The 18,372-nt window shown below is 44.2% G+C and overlaps 1 protein-coding gene and 1 pseudogene across 1 annotated transcript in view; both read left to right on the forward strand.

Moving 5' to 3' along the window:
• Window positions 1–18,372, forward strand: part of LOC144506482 (immunoglobulin superfamily member 3-like) — a 225,883-nt gene that overhangs the window by 196,457 nt on the left and 11,054 nt on the right. Inside the window, exons 8-9 of the mRNA XM_078232661.1 lie at window positions 7,620–8,030; window positions 14,801–15,217. Coding sequence (XP_078088787.1) covers window positions 7,620–8,030; window positions 14,801–15,217 — 828 coding nt within the window. The remainder of the gene's footprint in view (window positions 1–7,619; window positions 8,031–14,800; window positions 15,218–18,372) is intronic.
• LOC144506701 (U2 spliceosomal RNA) lies at window positions 10,088–10,291 on the forward strand (annotated as a pseudogene).

An 18,372-nucleotide genomic window follows, 5' to 3' on the forward strand; every position in this document is an offset into this window, starting at 1 on the left:
AGCATAGCCAATTCACCTAACCTGCACATCTTCAGAGTGTGGGAGGAAACCGGAGCACCCGGAGGAAACCCACGCAGACATGGGGAGAATATGCAGACTTCACACAGTCTTTCAAGTATAGAATGAACCTTTACTCCTTGCATGCTTACAAAGAGCATTTTGTGCAGTAGTGGCTTCCTGTCAGGACAGGAGGATAAATCCAAACACAAACTGTATATCTCTCTTGATAACTGTATTGGAGGAGTCCTCTTCTTGGCCAAGGGGTGGTACTGAAATTAAAAAGAGGTGGTAAAGCGGGCAGAGTGGGGTCTGAATGTATGTCTAATTACTTTGCGATGTGTGTTGACCAGTGTCAGCCACCTGAACATCTTTTATAGCTCAGGATCAAGAGAGAGTGATATTTTACTGATTATCTTCCCTGGCAGAACTAATCTACCTAATTATAGTTTAAAGTCTGATTTATTGACATTCTCCAAAGGATTTCATGTCAGTGTTATTTGCAGCACAAGTGCATTTGCGATATGCAACAAATTCTGTATTTGAACCCTCGTGTTGGCTGCCATTTTCATGGTTATAAACTAGGAGGTGGAACTGATGTAAGCACTTGCCACTTTTGATTTGTCTGACATTTTGCTGACTGGCTCCATTGAATGATTCAGTGCCCAAGGTAAGTGCACTATCATCTTTATTTTATATGTGTTTCTTAACTACTTCCTCTCCAAAAGGCAACAAACCAATAGCTAAAGCATAATGTGTGACATTAGTGTTACGGAGAAGGTCAAGAACCAAGTATACACAGAGAAAGCAAAGCTGCTGAGCTCTTTACTAACAAATCTTCCAGTCTCAGCACAAGCTCCCCAAAGGTCCATCTGTTAGTGAAAGATAATTATCTGGTCTGCAATTATTACAACAATCACGATTTCCTGTCTCCAGCTGTGCCATAATCAAAATCAATTTGGATGTTTCACCGAATTGAAAATGTTGAACATCAACTCTCTCTGGTGCTTTATTGGCTTTGACATCTTCTGTTCAGAACAAGTGCCATTCTCACTCTGTGGCCTTGCCTTGCTAGTTGACAGAAGCCACCGTGTGGCCAGATGGCTTAACGGCCTGACTCGTAGGCCCAATGGACAATGGAAATTCTAAATTAAACTGCTGCAGCAAACAGCTCCTACAGCAAGGATCGTTGGGAACCCAGACAGGACAAGGCCAAAACCAATCCAGGTCAGGGCTGCCCCAGCGGCAGAGATTGAAAGGACTCGACCCTGACTATATTTGGGAGAAAGTTTGTGTACTCCCTGGTTTCAGTTGGACTCTCCGGTTCCTCGGGTTCCTGCCACGACCTTATTTGGAAAGGGGCTACATGGAATATGCATACCTTGGCGATGGTTGCTTGGGGTGCATCTAGCATCCTCTAAGTAAGCGATTTGAAACCTCATTGGGTGCCATGATCTCCACCCAGTACCCCATTGACTGGAAGGACGCAGAGGAAGGGGATAAGAGGAGACCCTTGAAGGACACTAGGCGCGAAGACTCGGCATGACCCGCAGTGAAGAAGACTACAGATAAGACTCGGCGGCAACCCAGAGATGACAGAAGAGGGTAGACGAGAATCATCTTCAAAGACGTGAACCCTGAGATGGCAAAGGCTCAGAGAATTGGACCCACGGGCTTGGTCAAGTTCATCAGCATGGGTAGTATTCGAGTCTTAGGCAAACAAGGTTAAGATAATTTGGGAAGAGTAACCGTGTGTTAATAGTTATTGAAATTGTTAATAAAATTGGGTTGAGCCGAGAATTGAGTCTTGTCCTTTTGTTCATCTCATAAATAAGAGCACCTGGGTAAAGTGTTTGAGATGTACAAACTTGTCGAAGCATCTGTTCACCTTTCAACAGGATGCAGGAAATTCTAGAACAAGAAATACAAACAACATTCTTCCAGAGTCCATTACTCAGAAAAGACCTACTTCTTTAGAGGAAGGGTTTCATTGTCACTATCCTGTCCTCTCGATAAGGGTTTTTTTCATTATGTTACTGCAATATCAAGGAAGCACAGATAAACTGATTAAAGAGTTATGCCTCAGCACTTCTAATTCATTCTGAAACATTTCATTCTCAATCACAAATAAGAAGTTTTCAGTGAATCCAGAAATCACTTAACATGGAGTGTTCAACAAATTAGCATCTACATAGGTGACAAAGGGATTCAATAGTCTAATTTTCAAATGTGAATGTTTGTGTTTGAACTGCAGGTTTACATTCTAAAGTGAAAATGCACTTTGTTATAATGTATTTAATCAAGCAAGATTTCAGAGAAATTAATAGAAGATAATTATCAAGGATTCTGCAAACTGGCCACATACATTTTGTTGCTAAGAATAATAGTTTCATATTCTTACTCATACACATGTGGGAGTATTCTTTGAAAAGAGGATCACAATGTAACGGCTCAGTAGGTAAAGACAAGTCTTAACTAGACCATGAAGGTTCCTGTTTTAATCCTTCATCTCTCCTGTGCTAAATAAAAATATACAAAAATAACAAGGAAAAAAATAATGGTTTGTCAAATCTGGCCTCTATAGCTCTGAGTTGGCACAAACACTCCCTACCTGCTTGGAGCCAGGTCATCACCAGAATAAAAACCTAGAACAATAGAGGGAAATATCTGAAAAATTCCTCTCCAAACCTCTTTAGGCAATTGAAACTATTTCAGGAGATTTCATTGGTTCGGATTTATATTATAGGGCGGCTCCCTCTTTCACGTTGTGATTTTTCGTCCTGACTGGTAGCAGATCCTGCTCTCTCTTGAAGAAATAAGGAATCAGTGTTCACCACACAATCTAGTCTCTTCAATATTTCATGAACTTCAATCAAATCACCCAAGTATAGATTTATATGCACAATCACCATTCCTTCACAGTCGCTGGGTCAAAGTTCTGGAATTCCCTCTCTAACAGCATTGTGGGTCAACCACAATGCAGCGACTGCAGCAATGCAAGAAGGAAGCTCACTACCACCTTCTCAAGGGCAACTAGGAATGGGCAATAAATGCCTGCCAGCCAGCCATGCCGATGTCCCACAAATGAATAAAAAGAAATATATATATGCCCAATTACTTAAGTTTTTATCTGGTTAACTGAGGTGTTTTAAACTGGGAATCAAATCAATTGACCCAAGTAAGAGTAACAGTTTTGTGCTGTGATTTGCCGTGCGAATGTCAGGTAAGGATGTGATGAGTTTCATCTATGACACCTTCAAAGATAAATTATTCCATATTTAAGTTTACATGAGTGGCAAGACCACTTGGGCAAGATACAGGAAGTGGTTGATGTCCACAAAACAGTCCCAAAGAAGAAGTAAGTACTGTACCATCAGGAAACTAGGGAAGAAATTGACTGCAATAATGTTATCATCCATCTTATGTTACGTTGCCTACTCCTTTGCTTTCTTATTTCAGAGTTTTTGTTTCAATAATCATCCCAATGACCTAATATCTGAAAACTACCTGGCAAGAGTAACCACCATGTCTGACCTGAACTATCACACACAGTCCAAATGGCAACATCACCAAAGTGTCTTGAATTGTTAAACTCATCTCAAAAAACATTAATTCAGCTGTAAGGTTCAGTAAATCCCACAGCCAAATCCCTCAATGATATTATATCTGCATCAATAGAATTTAAACTAAGATATGCAAAAAAGGTAAACTGAATCAGCATAAAAAACAATTTCAACTATTCTGCTTAAAATGGAAATGGACATTTGTTCAGCATCGTCTATCGTTACAATTATCATAAGGATACAAATTGCCTTTGCCAAACTGTATGGGATGAGCAGAAAACTATTGTTAACACACTTTTAAAGCTGACAATTCGGGATGCTGTCTTAAAAAAGGAAATAAGTGAAGGGGAATACTTTCAATAAAGTCTCATTTGAAAATCTCGGCTGGGATTCTCCCAAAACAAAATCGGGAAATGGGAGTAATTCCCACCTGCTTTTTTAGTGTGCTTACAGGATCAAATCTCTGACATTCTAAGCACTGCAGAGTGCCTCAGCAGTATTCACTCTGGTAAGTAGGGGGCAGGGCCTATTCCTGCCCGAGAGGCCGGCGGCATTGTGCTGAGTGGGCCACTGCGCATGTGCTGATCTGTCAGAGCGGAGATCGGCACATGTCTACATCAATGGGGACGAAGTAGAAATGGTCAAGAGCTTCAAGTTTTTAGGTGTCCAGATCACCAACAACCTGTCCTGGTCCCCCCATACCGACACTATCGTTAAGAAAGCCCACCAATTTCCTCTACTTTCTCAGAAAACTAAGGAAATTTGGCATGTCCACTACGACTCTCATCAACTTTTACAGACGCACCATAGAAAGCATTCTTTCTGGTTGTATCACAGCTTGGTATGGCTCCTGCTCTGTCCAAGACCACAAGAAACTGCAAAGGATCATGAATGAAGCCCAGTCCATCACTCAAACCAACCTTCCACCCATTGACACTGCCTACACCTCCTGCTGCCCCACAAAAGCAGCCAGCACCCCGGACATTCTCTCTTCCACCTTCTACTGTCGGGAAAAAGATACAAAAGTCTGAGGGCATGTACCAACTGACTCAAGAACAGCTTCTTCCCTGCTGCCATCAGACTTTTGAATGGACCTACCTCGCATTAAGTTGATCTTTCTCTACACCCTAGCTATGACTGCAACATTACATTCTGCACTCTCTCCTTTCCTTCTCTATGTATGTTATGTTTTGTCTGTATAGCGCGCAAGAAACAATACTTTACACTGTCTACTAATACATGTGACAATTACTCAAATCAAAATCAGCAGCATGAATAATAAAGAACCTAATGACTCCTAACAAAGAATGAGGGATGGGAGTCTCCCAGGGTAACATTGCCCAAGGGGCACCCCCCCCCCGCCCCCCCCCCCCCCCCCCCACTGCTTACCCCAGAGCTCAATGGCCTCTATTGCCTGCAGAAGGGTCAGGCGCAGCAGGTTGGGGGACACCAGTGGAGGTCGTTTCACGGGATTCATGTTGGGCCCAGGCCTCGTGCGTCTCCCAAGCTACTCTTTTTAGCATCATCAGCAACAGAGATCTCCGTAAGAGGACAAAGGCTCCAACACTGTCGTCACCATCCTTCTATATGACAGGGAGACTTTGGTCAGATTCCAAGGCTCTGGAGAATTTCCATCAGCGGTGTCTCTACAGGAGACTCCTACGTGAACAAACTCCGGCATTCTCACCAAGACCAATTCGTCCAGCATTGCAACCATGATCGTGTGAAATCAGCTCTGTTGATCCAGACTCTGGCTCCATGCCAATTAATTGGCTTCCAAAACAAATCCCCCTTTCACAACTTATGACACCCAATCTCAAAGAGGACACAGAAAACATTTTAAGGACAGTCGGAAGGCCTTATTAAAAAGGAGACAAATTGACATGGGTGTGTGGGTTGAGCTTGTCGTTAATCAGGCCATGTGGCGGTGCCTCATCCAACTAACTGCAACACGGCCGGAAACTGACTGCACAAACTCTACTGTGGAGGAGCGATGGAAGAGGAAAGACGGACAGCAGAGCCCTGGCTCAAGGAAACCGCCTTATTCAGAGCAACTCTTGTCCCCTCTGCACAAAGAGCTGAAGTTCCGGTGTTAACCTGCTGAATCACCTGAAGATACACAAATCCTGAAGCCCAGCAAACGTCATCCCAATTTCGAGTGACTAAGGACAACAGCAATGGTAATTTGCATGGAGTCATTTGACTGTTGCTATGGAGCTGACTCACAATGTGCATCAAATGGCACCCACATTACACACAAGTTCCTGCACTAAGAGAAGCCAATTTTGAACTCTAAGGAGGTCATCAATGTTTCATAATAAGTGGCCTCTTGGAAATTACCTTTCCTAACAACCAATTAAGAAATTTGAGGCTGTATTTGTCTGGCACTGCTGAACCTGAGGCCTATTGAACAATGTCTAGTAGAGGAGCTCACGTTGATTTCTGTGGTTGCTTTCCCAAGGAGCAAAGTGTTATCATTATTTGAGTAGTTCATTGAAGAAGGTAGACACTCAGGGGTTGTATATATTCTCATGGTGGAGAATGTGTAGTTTACATTCCTTTTGCAAAATAAGTTTTTTTTTGAGAAACTCCCCTAAATTGTGCAAGAATACAATGAGAAATTGACCCCTCCACACACAAACATCCTTTTCTTTGTGCATTAACTGTTGTTGGGACTGGTGATCAGTGCACTCGGTACAGTTAGATTGTATCAGCATCTAATATTACTGTTCATTATCCTGCCATGTTCTTTGCTTGCCTCCTGCAACTTTTCCAGACAGTAATCTGAATAATAAACTCCATAATAAACTGAATTGATTCCAGTAATCTGAATAATAAGCTCCATATGGTACTTTCAAACCATAGTGAACCTCAGTAATTCGCTTAAGTTATTTTATTTGAGACCATCTAATTTCTTGTCCTCATTGTTCATTTTTGACAAACGTCAGTCACATGCTAAAGAATGCTGTTTGAAATAATTTCTCACTTTGACTGATCAGTATGTATTCAACTTAGGTAGTCTTCCATAGACAGATAAACAGTAAAAAGGTGGTAAAAAGATGAGCAGCATTGATCAGGGACCAAAAATTAGATTTATACATGGAGGCACAGGCATGACTGAGATACTAAATGACTACTTTGTATCCATCTTTACCAGGGAAGAAATGAAAGAAGAAGTAGTTAAAATTGATACAGAGGAGGTTTTAGAGAGGTTGACTGTACTTAAAGTTGGCACTCAAGGAGAGATGGTGACGAGGGTCAAAACTCTAGTAATGCTCTGGGAGAAACTTGTTGATTTTCTCACCGGAAACAACACTGCCATTGTTTTGGTAAGATTTTGCCCATTGTGTCTAACTTTGGGCAAGAACGTGAAGGCAATGAAAAGGGTGCAGAAAATATTTTGGAGAATGGACAACCGTAACGTGGATAGATTGGAGAAGCTGGGGATGTTTGCATTAAAGAAGAGAAGGTTAAGAGAAGATTTGATAGAAGTGTTCAAAGTCTTGAGGGGCCTGGATGCAGTAGATAGGCAGAAACTGTCCCTGTTGGTGGAAGGGTGAGAACCAGACAACACTGATTTAAGATCACTTGCAAAAGAAACAGAGGCAACATGAGGAAAAACCTTTATGTAGCAAATGGTTTGGATCTAGAATGCACTGCCTGAGAGTGTGATAGAGGCAGATTCAGCCACGGATTTTAAAAGGAAGTTACATCTTGTAATCATTTAAAGAGGAAAAACATTGCAGGGTTATGGGGAAAAGGCCGGAGAGCGGAATTAGTTGAGTAATTCTCATATAGAGAGCTAACAGAAACATAGTGGGCCAAATGGCCTCCTTTTGTGCTCTAACCATTTTGTAATTCTTTGATTTCCAAAAGCTCAAAGTATTTTCCAATGTGTTTACATGAACCGCTTTTTTTTAACGCGTCAAGTTGATCCATTTGAATAGAATATTTGATAATATATCGGCTGGGGAGTTATGAAACTAGTCTTCCATGAGATGTAAATTCTTTGGCTTTCAACTTCCCTTTTAATGAAGTGAGAATCTTTTGTACCCACAGAAAGCAATTTGCAAACTGTCAAAACTGAGAAGAGTATTACAGTGCTCGAGGACAAACCGATTCAGCTGGAATGCAAGATCAGCAATCGGACCAAGCTGGATTCCCAACTGTCGGTGGTTTGGTATGCCCAGGGAACTCTGGAGCAAGTCAGACATCCCATTCTCAGCCTGAATCGCAATTCTGTTTTTGAGTATGGCAGCTCAGAGAATAACAGTGCAAGCTTGAGGGATAGGCTGCAGTTTGAAAAAATGACCAACGAACTCTACAGTCTGATACTGCAGCAAGCAACTCCAGCTGACACTGGCACTTACTTCTGTTATGTGGAAGAATGGCTCCTTGACCCAAATGACGTATGGTATAAACTGGGAGAGGATCAGTCTGGACTGACTACTGTCACTGTGCAACAACCAGGTGCAGTATAGCTATTAATTTCAGTTTAGGAGAAATGCTTTATTGAAGGGTGATTTACAAAAGCTATTCCTGTAATTGGCATCATGAGATCATCTTGTTGGGAATTTTAAGACGTAGCTTAAAGGAATGAGGAATGAAGTTATACAGAAAATCAGCTGAAATCTGGACTGCGATTCTCCCAAAAGTGCTGAAATGGCGGGAAAACTGTTCTAAATCCCGACTGTTTTTGTCACTTCAGCTTCTCACCCGAATCTCCGCACTCTGTGCACTGGAGAGGTCCCAGTTGTGAATCTCATTAAAAACCCAGGAGGGCGGGGCCATTTGCACCAGAGTCTTGACAGCTCTGGAACTCTGCACATGCGCAGAGTTGTGATCTGTCCTGATCAGTCAGACTCCCCGTTTGCAGGCCAGCTCGATCACTGGCCAGCCCGGGATTCCCGCAGTGCTGCCCCTCCAGCCCCTCTCGACGGCCCAATCGTGGCCCCCACAACAATTCCCAGGCCAGCCCTGACCCCTCCCCCGTGCCCCCCCCCCCCCCCCCCCCCCCGCCATTCTGGAATGCCCCGATGCACAGCCCACCACCCTCCCCCCCCCCCCCCCCCCCCCCGCCCAGCAGGGATGATCCCCCACACCCTGGCAGACGCCCCCCCACTGACCCCTCCCCGGGTCAGACCCCCCCGGAGGCAGGTACCCCCGCCCCCCGGCCAGCCCTCCCCAATCGCTGGCCTCCCTCCATCCCAGACCGATCCTGTCTGCAAAGTGGCAGCGGGACCCCCCCACCCCCACCGATCGCCCCTAGGCCCTGTCCACAATAGGCCATGCCCGTTTGGCACTGCCCAATGCCTGGTGGGCAGTGCCAAGGCGCCCCCTGGGCATGGGCACTTTGCCCCTTGGGCAGTGCCAGGAGGCACAGGCTGGCACTGCCAGGGCGCCAATGCTCAGGAAGCACCACCTCCCTGCCGCCCAACCCCCTGGGGGGTCCCGATTGCCACCCCCTTCATTCCAGCAGGGTCTCCCACTAGTTCCCCAAATGTGGGGAGCTAGTCTGAACCCCGCCAGAATGAAGTACTCCTGGCGGGGTGGGAGATTCGATCGGGACCTGAAAGGTCCCGATAATGAACTAATAAACGTATTTAATACATTAAAAAAAGATTCAAATGACTTACCTGCCGTCCTGCCGGTTTCCAGCGTGGTCTGACTGCTGACTATTCGCTGGCTCTGGGAGATGCGCATGCATTCCCGGCGCACGTGCAAATCCCTGTTCAAGGTCGGCAACGTGCATCTCCCACCACAACCTGACAGAAAAATTGCAGTCGCGATGGGAGAATCGTGGCCCTTGTTTCTGAAATGCAATATCTTCCAGCTGTCTGATGTGTGCTGAGTTAGCATCAGTTTTAAATTACAATGTTGTTTGCATTGCAAATATAGCACAAATGCGTTGCCTGTTTTGGCACCAAATCCACAGCATAACAATGCAAATATTATCATTGCCATGCTTAAACCGCACATACAACTCCCAAATGAGCTATGTTGTCTAGCCTCCAAAACTATTGCCAAAATACAGTGCTCATCCTAGTGCCACAGTACGCATCGTACAAAGACCTTCCTCGCTGTGTGAGTTACCCCCACTCCCACATACAGGTAATGTGGGACTGGTAAGATTTAAGTGTGTGCTCTGGTTTCCTGAAAGCTTGTGAGTGCCACCATTCTGTGCACTTCTGTGTCTCAAAGGAGTTGTTTCAGTGTCATGGGATTAACACAATCCTGTCAGTTGGAAGATGCGATATTATTAATGTTAAGGTTGAATTTAGCAAGGGCACCAGATTGCCCAGTGAAATTCAGCACACTCCATTTTACTCACCTGTGACAAAATTCACCTTATTCTGCCTGTTATATTTACAGGAATCTCTCTTTTTGGTATTCCATGTTAAACAAAAGTTGCTTTTAAAATTCATGTACAACATGCATTGTAAAGTTTAACAGATTCTGTGAGCTCTTCCCGGCCAGTAACTGAACAGTGTTAATCCTGTGAGCAGCGTTGCCCTGATCAACAATATACGACTTCTCGGCCTTTTGGCTAAGATCAAGTGTAGTATGGATTGGATGCTGCACTTGGTTGAGGTCATTAGGTTACATTGAAGCTTCATATGTTTCATATGAAGCAATTTTTAAAAGCGGTATCTCGGCCTTTTGGCTAAGATGCAAATGAGATCAAGTCTTGGAGGAGGAATTGCTTTCCCTCCTCCAATCAGCTTGGCCCATGTAGATCAGGCCCAGGACAGGGTAAATGGTCGCTTGCCCTGTCTTGCCAGCCTGGATCAGAAATGTCTCAACTTGTTGAGACTCTGAATTGGACTTGATTTGATTGAATTGGAAAAGTATTTAAAAAAGATTTTTTTTAATACGACACTTTCACAGACCAAAAGCAACGGTGTGTATTCCTCATGTTTATGCAATGGGGCAGGGGAGGAAAGCATATTTGGTGGTCACAGGGCTGTCCTTAAAGGGCCAGGAATGAGAGCTGATCTCCCATTTAAGATATTTAAGGCATCTCCCATTTCAGATAGAAATGAGGAGGATTATTTTCTCTAAGGATTGTTAATCTTTGGAAATCTCTACTCCAGAGATCAATGGAGGTTGGATCATTTATAGCAGCAAAGTGATGGAAGAGGTCATCAACTGTGCTTTCAAGCATCACTTACTCAGCAATAACCTGACCCCAAATGTTCAGTTTGGGTTCCGTCAGGGCCACTCAGCTCCTGATCTCATACAGCATTGGTCAAACAGGGACTAAAAAGCTGAATGCCAAAGGTGAGGTGAGGGTGACAGCCCTTGACATCAAGGCAGCATTTGATCGTGTGTGCATCAAGGAGCCCTAGCAAAACTGGAGTCAATGGGAAGGCGGGGGGGATTCTCTTCAGTGGTTGGAGTCATACTTGGCCTAAAGGAAAATGGTTGTGGTGATTGGAGGTCAAACATCTCAGCTGCAGGTTTCCTCAGAGTAATGCCCCAGGCCCAACCACTTTCAGCTACTTCATCACTGGCCTTCCTTCCATCATAAGGTCAGAAATGGGAATGTTTGCAGATGACTGCACAATGTTCAGCACCATTCGCAACTCCTCAGATACTGAAGCAGTTCATGTACAAATTCATAAACTGAATGGGACTAGCCATATAAATAGGAATATTGCAGAGAGTACTCACCTCCTGATCCCCAAAAGCCTGTCCACCATTTACAAGGCACAAGTCAGGAGTGTGATGGAATACTCTCCACTTGCCTGGATGAGTGCAACTCCAACGACACTCAAGAAGCTCAACATCATCCAGCCTGCTTGATTGCTACTCCTTCTACAAACATTCACTCCCTCCACCACAGATGAACAGTGGCAGCAATGTGTACCATCTACAAGATGCACTGCAGAAATGCATCAAGATTCCTTAGATAGCACCTTCCAAACCCATGACCATTCCCATCTAGAAGGACAAGAACAGCAGATACCTGGGAATGCCACCACCTGGAGGTTCCCTTCCAAGTCACCCACCATCCTGACTTGGAAAAATATCGCCAGTGTTTCAATGTCACTGGGTCAAAATACTGAAATTACCTCCGTAACAGTACTGTGGTTGTGTACCTATACCTCAGGGACTGCAGTGGTTCAAGAAGGCAGCTCACCACTATCTTCTGAAGGGTAACTAGGGATGGACTATAAGTGCTGGCCTAGCCAGTGACGCCCACATCCCATAATGTGAATTTTAAAAATTAAGGCTGAGTCAGAGAGATTTTAATCTACAAGGGAGTCCAGGTTTATAGGGACAGACAGGAATGTGGAGTTAAGGCCATGATTAGATTAGCCATGATCAGATCAGCCATGATCTTATTAAATGTCAAAGCAGGCTTGAGAGGCCAAATGGCCAACTCCTGATTCTTGTGTTCTTCTGTTCGGAAGTGTAATGAGGCATTTATACTCAAATTTCTCCAGATTATAATTGCGACATTGGTTACATGTGAACCTTTAGCAAGGCACAGATGTTATTAAATGAAAAAAAATGAAACATAGCCAAGCACAATCTAGCAATATAGTTATAGCTTGCCTGAGGCAATCTCTTTAAATCTCATTAGCGCTGCTGGTGTTAATATTGACTTAAACACAGTCTGACTTACTTGCAAAAAAAATCTTTTGAATTGAAATAGCACCTAGACATTCATCTTTGCCTCATTTACTCACTAAATTGGTGTCCAGCTTTGGTGGCAGAAAAGGTGTGAGACATGATCAGATGTGATGGCGTGACAAATGATGCTGTCGAGATAAGAATTTATTCGAGTATGCTGAGGAGCTTGGTCCTCCTGGAATAACCTAGCAAAAATTTAAATTTCTGAGAGCTGTGATACAAAGTCCATTATAGCTGCACTGAAGCTAATAAACAGCCCACTATGGATTGGGACTTTTTGGAATGAGCTCCATATGACAGCCCACATTGTACTGGGATTAAATGTGAGCCTCCAGCACTGGCTCTGTCGGTGCAGTTTTGTTACAGGGTTATCTTACTCCTAGTGTTAAACTGAAAGTTTCTGCAATCTATAATTGATGTCTCTAGGCACAGGCGATGTTTGGGTTATTTCCGAGTCCTGAAGTCATGCATTTCACATGCATCTGATGGCCTCATTTTGCAGGATGCGGCCAATTAACAGGCTGCCTCCGCATTTGTTGTTCAATTAGTTGTGGTGGGCATTTCCCCAGGCTGGGCAACCGGACCTCCACAGTGCTGGCTGGCAGCTTCCAACTCTTTTGAGTTAAACTAATTAAACGAAATGAAACAAACTTAGGGACGAAATATAAGAATTAGCTTCTTAAAGGGGAACCGCCCAAAACAAAGGCAAACCACAAATGAAATGTAAAACGTTAAACCAAAAGGTGATTAAGAGGGTCGATAAGACACCCCAGACCCTACGGTGCCCAATGGGCATGGAAGGCAGCTGGCAGCTTCCACCATGAGAGGCAGACTCTGGAGCAACAGGGAGGGGCACTGCATCTGTCATTTGTGCCCATGGAGTGATTTGAAAGTAATATGCATCTGGCTATCAGAGACACCCATATCCATCCATTCAGAACTCAGGCCTACACTGCGATATGGGCTCTCAGCAGCCTTGCCATTGCTGCCACATCACCAACCTTAGCAGTTCCGATGTTCTGACATCCCGCTGTGAAACCATCTCCTTTCACCTGCCAGGGAGCGGACACAGTGGGGGGCTCGTGCCCTGCTCGCTGAATTTATACTCTGTCGACTAATGGAGCTTAATTGCCCTTTTAATTGCATTTTAATTGGCGACCAGCCACTGCCATGCAGGGAGCTTCAGCCACTAGGGGCGGGTCTGGAGATAAAGTGCTTGGAGGTGGGAAGATACCATGGAACAAACATATTGTGTGTCACAATTGCAGAAAGATAACTATTGGAGGACATACTTCATTCTAGTGCTGTTGTAGAAAAGTATGATATGAAGGTGCAATAGTGTTCAGAATGTATCAACTTCTTTGCTTTGATTTGATCTGCATCTTTTTTCTGCTTCTAATTCTTTTCCTTTTGCCTTTGCTAAAGTGGCTCTCTCATGTAGCCCTTCAGCAACACAGAGGATTGTTATTTATTCTAACCTGTGGTCCTGGACAGCTAGGAGTCGGCAAGATGTTCAACTGTGAGAAACTATCACAGCTGAGCCCAACTCTGGCATCATCTTGAGGTCACATCTACTGCATGAATTAAAAGTCCCATCTGACTTTCTCAAGTAGTCCTCTCTGGCAATCACTCGCTAATGAGTATGATTGTCCACTGAGGAAACTCATGTTACTGGTCATGGGTTCTGTGGATCCTTGTGTGGCTGATCCTAGATCTGCATCTCCAATCATACACTTGGCAGATGTTTCCAGTCAGTGGGATTGGCCATTGGACTTCAGATTGCTGGCAAACCTTTATCAGGCTCCTTTTCCATCAGGCTCCTTTTGCCATTAAGTGTCCTCTAAGAATTGTCCCTACAATCATAAGGTTCCTCCAGGTATGTTTCTTCTGAGCAAGGGTCTCCCAGGCATTGATGTCTATGTTGCATTTCTTGATGTAAGCCTTCAAGGTGTCTTTAAAGTGTTTCCTTTGTCCTCCTCTTGTTCGGGAGCCTTTAGCTGGGCGAAGAAGATTTGCTTTGGCAGCCAGGACTCTGACATCTTAAGCACGTGGCCAGTCCTGCCAAGTTGATTTTGGATGATCATGGCCTTGATGTTTGTGCTCTTGGCTCCTTCAACGATGCTGATATTAGTACGCCTGTCCTTCCAGCTGTATATAAATTAGATTATAGATATATAAATGAAAAGACCCATCTGAGTTTCTCAAGTACAATAAATTACACACAGGAGGGTCTGCAGGAACGGTCTGCTTAGAATTAGTCCCTTTCTGCATCATTCAATTTTTCCCCCTGTTGGGTTGACCTAGGCAGAGATGTCTGAAAGTGGGCTTGTTCTAGCCCTTGGCTGAGGGAAATAGTGTGAATATAAGAGTAAATTCATTGATCCTGGCCTCCCAGTAGGATGCAATGCTCAGACGAGTTGTGGACTGGAGATAGGACTGCAACACTCTAACTGTGATTCTCTGAGCTACACTGCCTTCCAGTTCTGGGACCCTCAGATAAATGAGTTTCTTTGACGGAGAGACAAATGTGTGTATTCTCAGGTCTTCACAAATTAAAACATTATAACCTGTTATTTCCTTGTTTTCAATTTCACAAACAGAATTTAAAATGCAAGTGGATAAAACTGAACTGAACATCAGCGTACCGGAGAAGGACCTGTTTCAGCTCGGCTGCAATGTAACCCACCGGACACAAGACAACTCCCAGTTCGCCGTATCCTGGTTCGCATGGAAGGTCAAAGAAGGTGCTGACCAAAGGGAGTCAATTTTAAAAATTGATCACAATTCAGTGTTTGGGTTCGATGTCTCACTGGATGGCGCTGAGGGAATGAAGGAGAGGCTGCAGTTAGAGAGACCGTCCAATGGATTCTACAGTTTGACGGTTCAGAACTCTGCCAGCAGTGACACGGGGTACTACTACTGTCACGTGGAGGAGTGGATTCAAAATGCCAACAATATCTGGTATAAACTTGGCGAAGATGAGTCTGGGCTGGTCATGATCACAGTACAAGATAGAGGTAACTTATTGACAAAATGGTGATCTTTCCTAAATCACATGCCATCACTTAAATTAAATAATTAAATAAAATAATTTAAGTGCATTCCCACAGCTTAGCACGTGATGCGTCAGGAATCATAGAATCCTAGAATCCCTACACTGCAGGAGGAGGCCATTTGGCCTATCGAGTCTGCACCGATCACAATCCCACCCAGGCCCTATTCCCGTAACCCCACATATTTACCTTGCTAATCCCCCTGACACTAAGGGTCAATTTAGCATGGCCAATCAATCTAAACCGCACATCTTTTGTCTGTGGGAGGAAACCGGAGCACCCGGAGGAAACTCACGCAGACACGGAGAGAATGTGCAAACTCCACACAGACAATGACCCGAGGCCAGAATTGGACCCGGATCCCTGGCACTGTGAGGGAGCAGAGCTAACCACTGTGCCGCTTCATGAATACTTCATGAAGGTGGCCAGATTTTGACCGGATAATAGCAAGTTACTGCAAATGCCGGAATCTGAAACAAAAACAGAAAATATTGGAAAATCTCAGCAGGTCTGACTGCATCTGTGGGGAGAGAACAGAGCCAATGTTTCGAGTCTAGATGACCCTTCGTCACACCAGCTCTGATGAAGGGTCGTCCAGACTCGAAATGTCAACTCTATTCTCTCTCCACAGATGCAGTCAGATCTGCTGAGATTTTCCAGCATTTTCAGATTTTGACCAGCCTTGAAGGTTGATGGGAAAAATTAAAGGATTGCAGACACTTAAAAGGCCATTGAATACCTGTTCGGTCCACGTGTGAGCAGTGCATTAGCTGAGGTGCTGGCTGCAAATGAGCTACAAACATAACATCAATCTCTCAGAGCTGCACTGAAGTGTCAGCTTATATTTGTGTTCTCTCTGTGGACAGCTATTAGCAGCCTTTTCCCCTGGTTTCTGTGGCTATGACTCATCTTTCATTCCCTCCCCTGCAGTATAAATATCTCCCACTTTCTATGCCTTTTAGCTTTGACAAAGGGTCATCTGGACTCAAAACGTCAACTCTTTTCTCACCTTACAGGTGCTGCCAGACCTGCTGAGATTTTCCAGCATTTTCCCTTTTGGTAACACAATGACAGCTTTGCCTCATGACAAGTATCATTTGAATCCTGCTCTGTGTACCCCAAGGTATCTGGGGAATACTGTATTTAAAATCATTGCTGGGAATACTGGGGTGGGTCTTGAACCCAAAACCTTCTAGCTCAGAAGCAATAGCACAATCAGTGAGCCAACTCTAACATGTCTAAAGTCATATACCAGGTTTACCTTCACTGCCCTGTTCAAAGAACAAAGAACAGTACAGCACAGGAAACAGGCCCTTCGGCCTCCAAGCCTGTGCCGCTCCTTGGTCCAACTAGACCAATCGTTTGTATCCCTCCATTCCCAGGCTGCTCATGTGACTATCCAGGTACTGGATAGTCACATGACTATCCAGTACCTGTCATGTGACTATCCAGGTACTGTGTTACACATCTCTGAGGTAAAATACATCAAACAATGCCTATGTTTTTCTTAGATTGAAAGCAATATTAAAGTATGTTAAGTTAATATTGCATCTACTGTGCTGCCTGATGCTGGATAGGTTCTCTCGCTTCCATATTCCTTGAACACTTTGAAAATCCATGGGGATTTGATATTAAAAATCCACAATGTGTCATAAAGATTTTCCATGCAGAAGTTATATTGCAACAAGCTCAAAACATTACCAGAAAGAAAAGATGCATAGGTGGATAACTTATCTAAACATTTCAACACAAAATATCTAGAGTATTCCCAGCAATGATTTTAAATACAGTATAGATCTACCACAGTATTTCCCAGATATCTTGGGGTACACAGAGCAGGATTCAAATGATACTTGTCATGAGGCAATGCTGTCATTGTGTTACCAAAAGGGAAAATGCTGGAAAATCTCAGCAGGTCTGGCAGCATCTGTGAGGAGAGAAAAGAACTGACGTTTCGAGTCCAGATGACCCTTTGTCAAAGCTAAAAGGCATAGAAAGTGGGAGATATTTATACTGCAGGGGAGGGAATGAAAGATGAGTTATAGCCACAGAAACCAGGGGAAAAGGCTGCTAATGGCTGCCACAGAGAGAATAAAGGGCCCAATAGCAGGGAAGCTAAAATGAGAGGGTAAGCTGTGACAGTTGAAGATGTGGGGGGGAGGGGGGGGGATGGATGGGACAGGGGAAAAATTTAGAAAAGGAGAAGCAAAAGGGGAGAAAAGGTAAGGGAAGGGGGATAAAGTAGGGGGAAAGAGTGGGGGGGGGAAGAAAAATGAAGAAAGACAATAAAGAAATAAAAAGTAGAGAACTGAAAAAAATAAAATAGAATAGGTCATTGTGTTTCTCTTTGAATCAGATTCAATATGGTAACAGTGTGTGGTTGAGAATATGTGGTGGTGGGGATAGACAGATGGTGGTTGATGTGAGGTTGAAGTTGGACTAGTTCTACTTACGGAATATTTTAATTTTCCTGAATATCTGGGATGAAAGGGAATCTTGTGACATGTGTCCATGTTGGAGGGCTGCTGTATGTAGACAACCCCAAATAGCTTGGCGAATCCCTTGAAAAGCTGCCCTAATGTCTTTCCATGCTTTTGCTACTCTCACATGTTTCTCTCTTCCTTTGTCTTCGTCAGCCTTACTGATTTTCTTTGTGCATCTCTCTGTCTCTTTCACCTTTGTATTTTAGCTCCATCTCTGCTTTCAACCGTTGTATGAAGATCTTGCTTCTCTATGGGTGGCACGGTGGTACAGTGGTTAGTACAGCTGCCTCACAGTGCCAGGGATCCAGGTTCAATACCCAGCTTGGGTCACTGTCTGTGTGGAGTTTGCACATTCTCCTCATGTCTGTGTGGGTTTCCTCCGGGTGCTCCGGTTTCCTCCCACAGTCGAAAGATGTGTGGGTTAGGTGGATTGGCCATGCTCAATTGCCCCTTAGTGTCAGGGCACTAGCTAGCGTAAATGCATGGGGTTATGAGGATAGGCCCTGGGTGGGATTATGGTCGGTGCAGACTCGATGGGCCGAAAGGCCTCCTTCTGCACTGTAGGGATTCTATCATTCTGTGATGATGCCAAGTTTGGATTGTTTCTCCTCTTGTTGCCCAGCCAAGTCTCAGCCC

Source organism: Mustelus asterias, chromosome 17 (genome assembly GCF_964213995.1).
Source record: "Mustelus asterias chromosome 17, sMusAst1.hap1.1, whole genome shotgun sequence".
Classification (NCBI taxonomy): domain Eukaryota; kingdom Metazoa; phylum Chordata; class Chondrichthyes; order Carcharhiniformes; family Triakidae; genus Mustelus; species Mustelus asterias.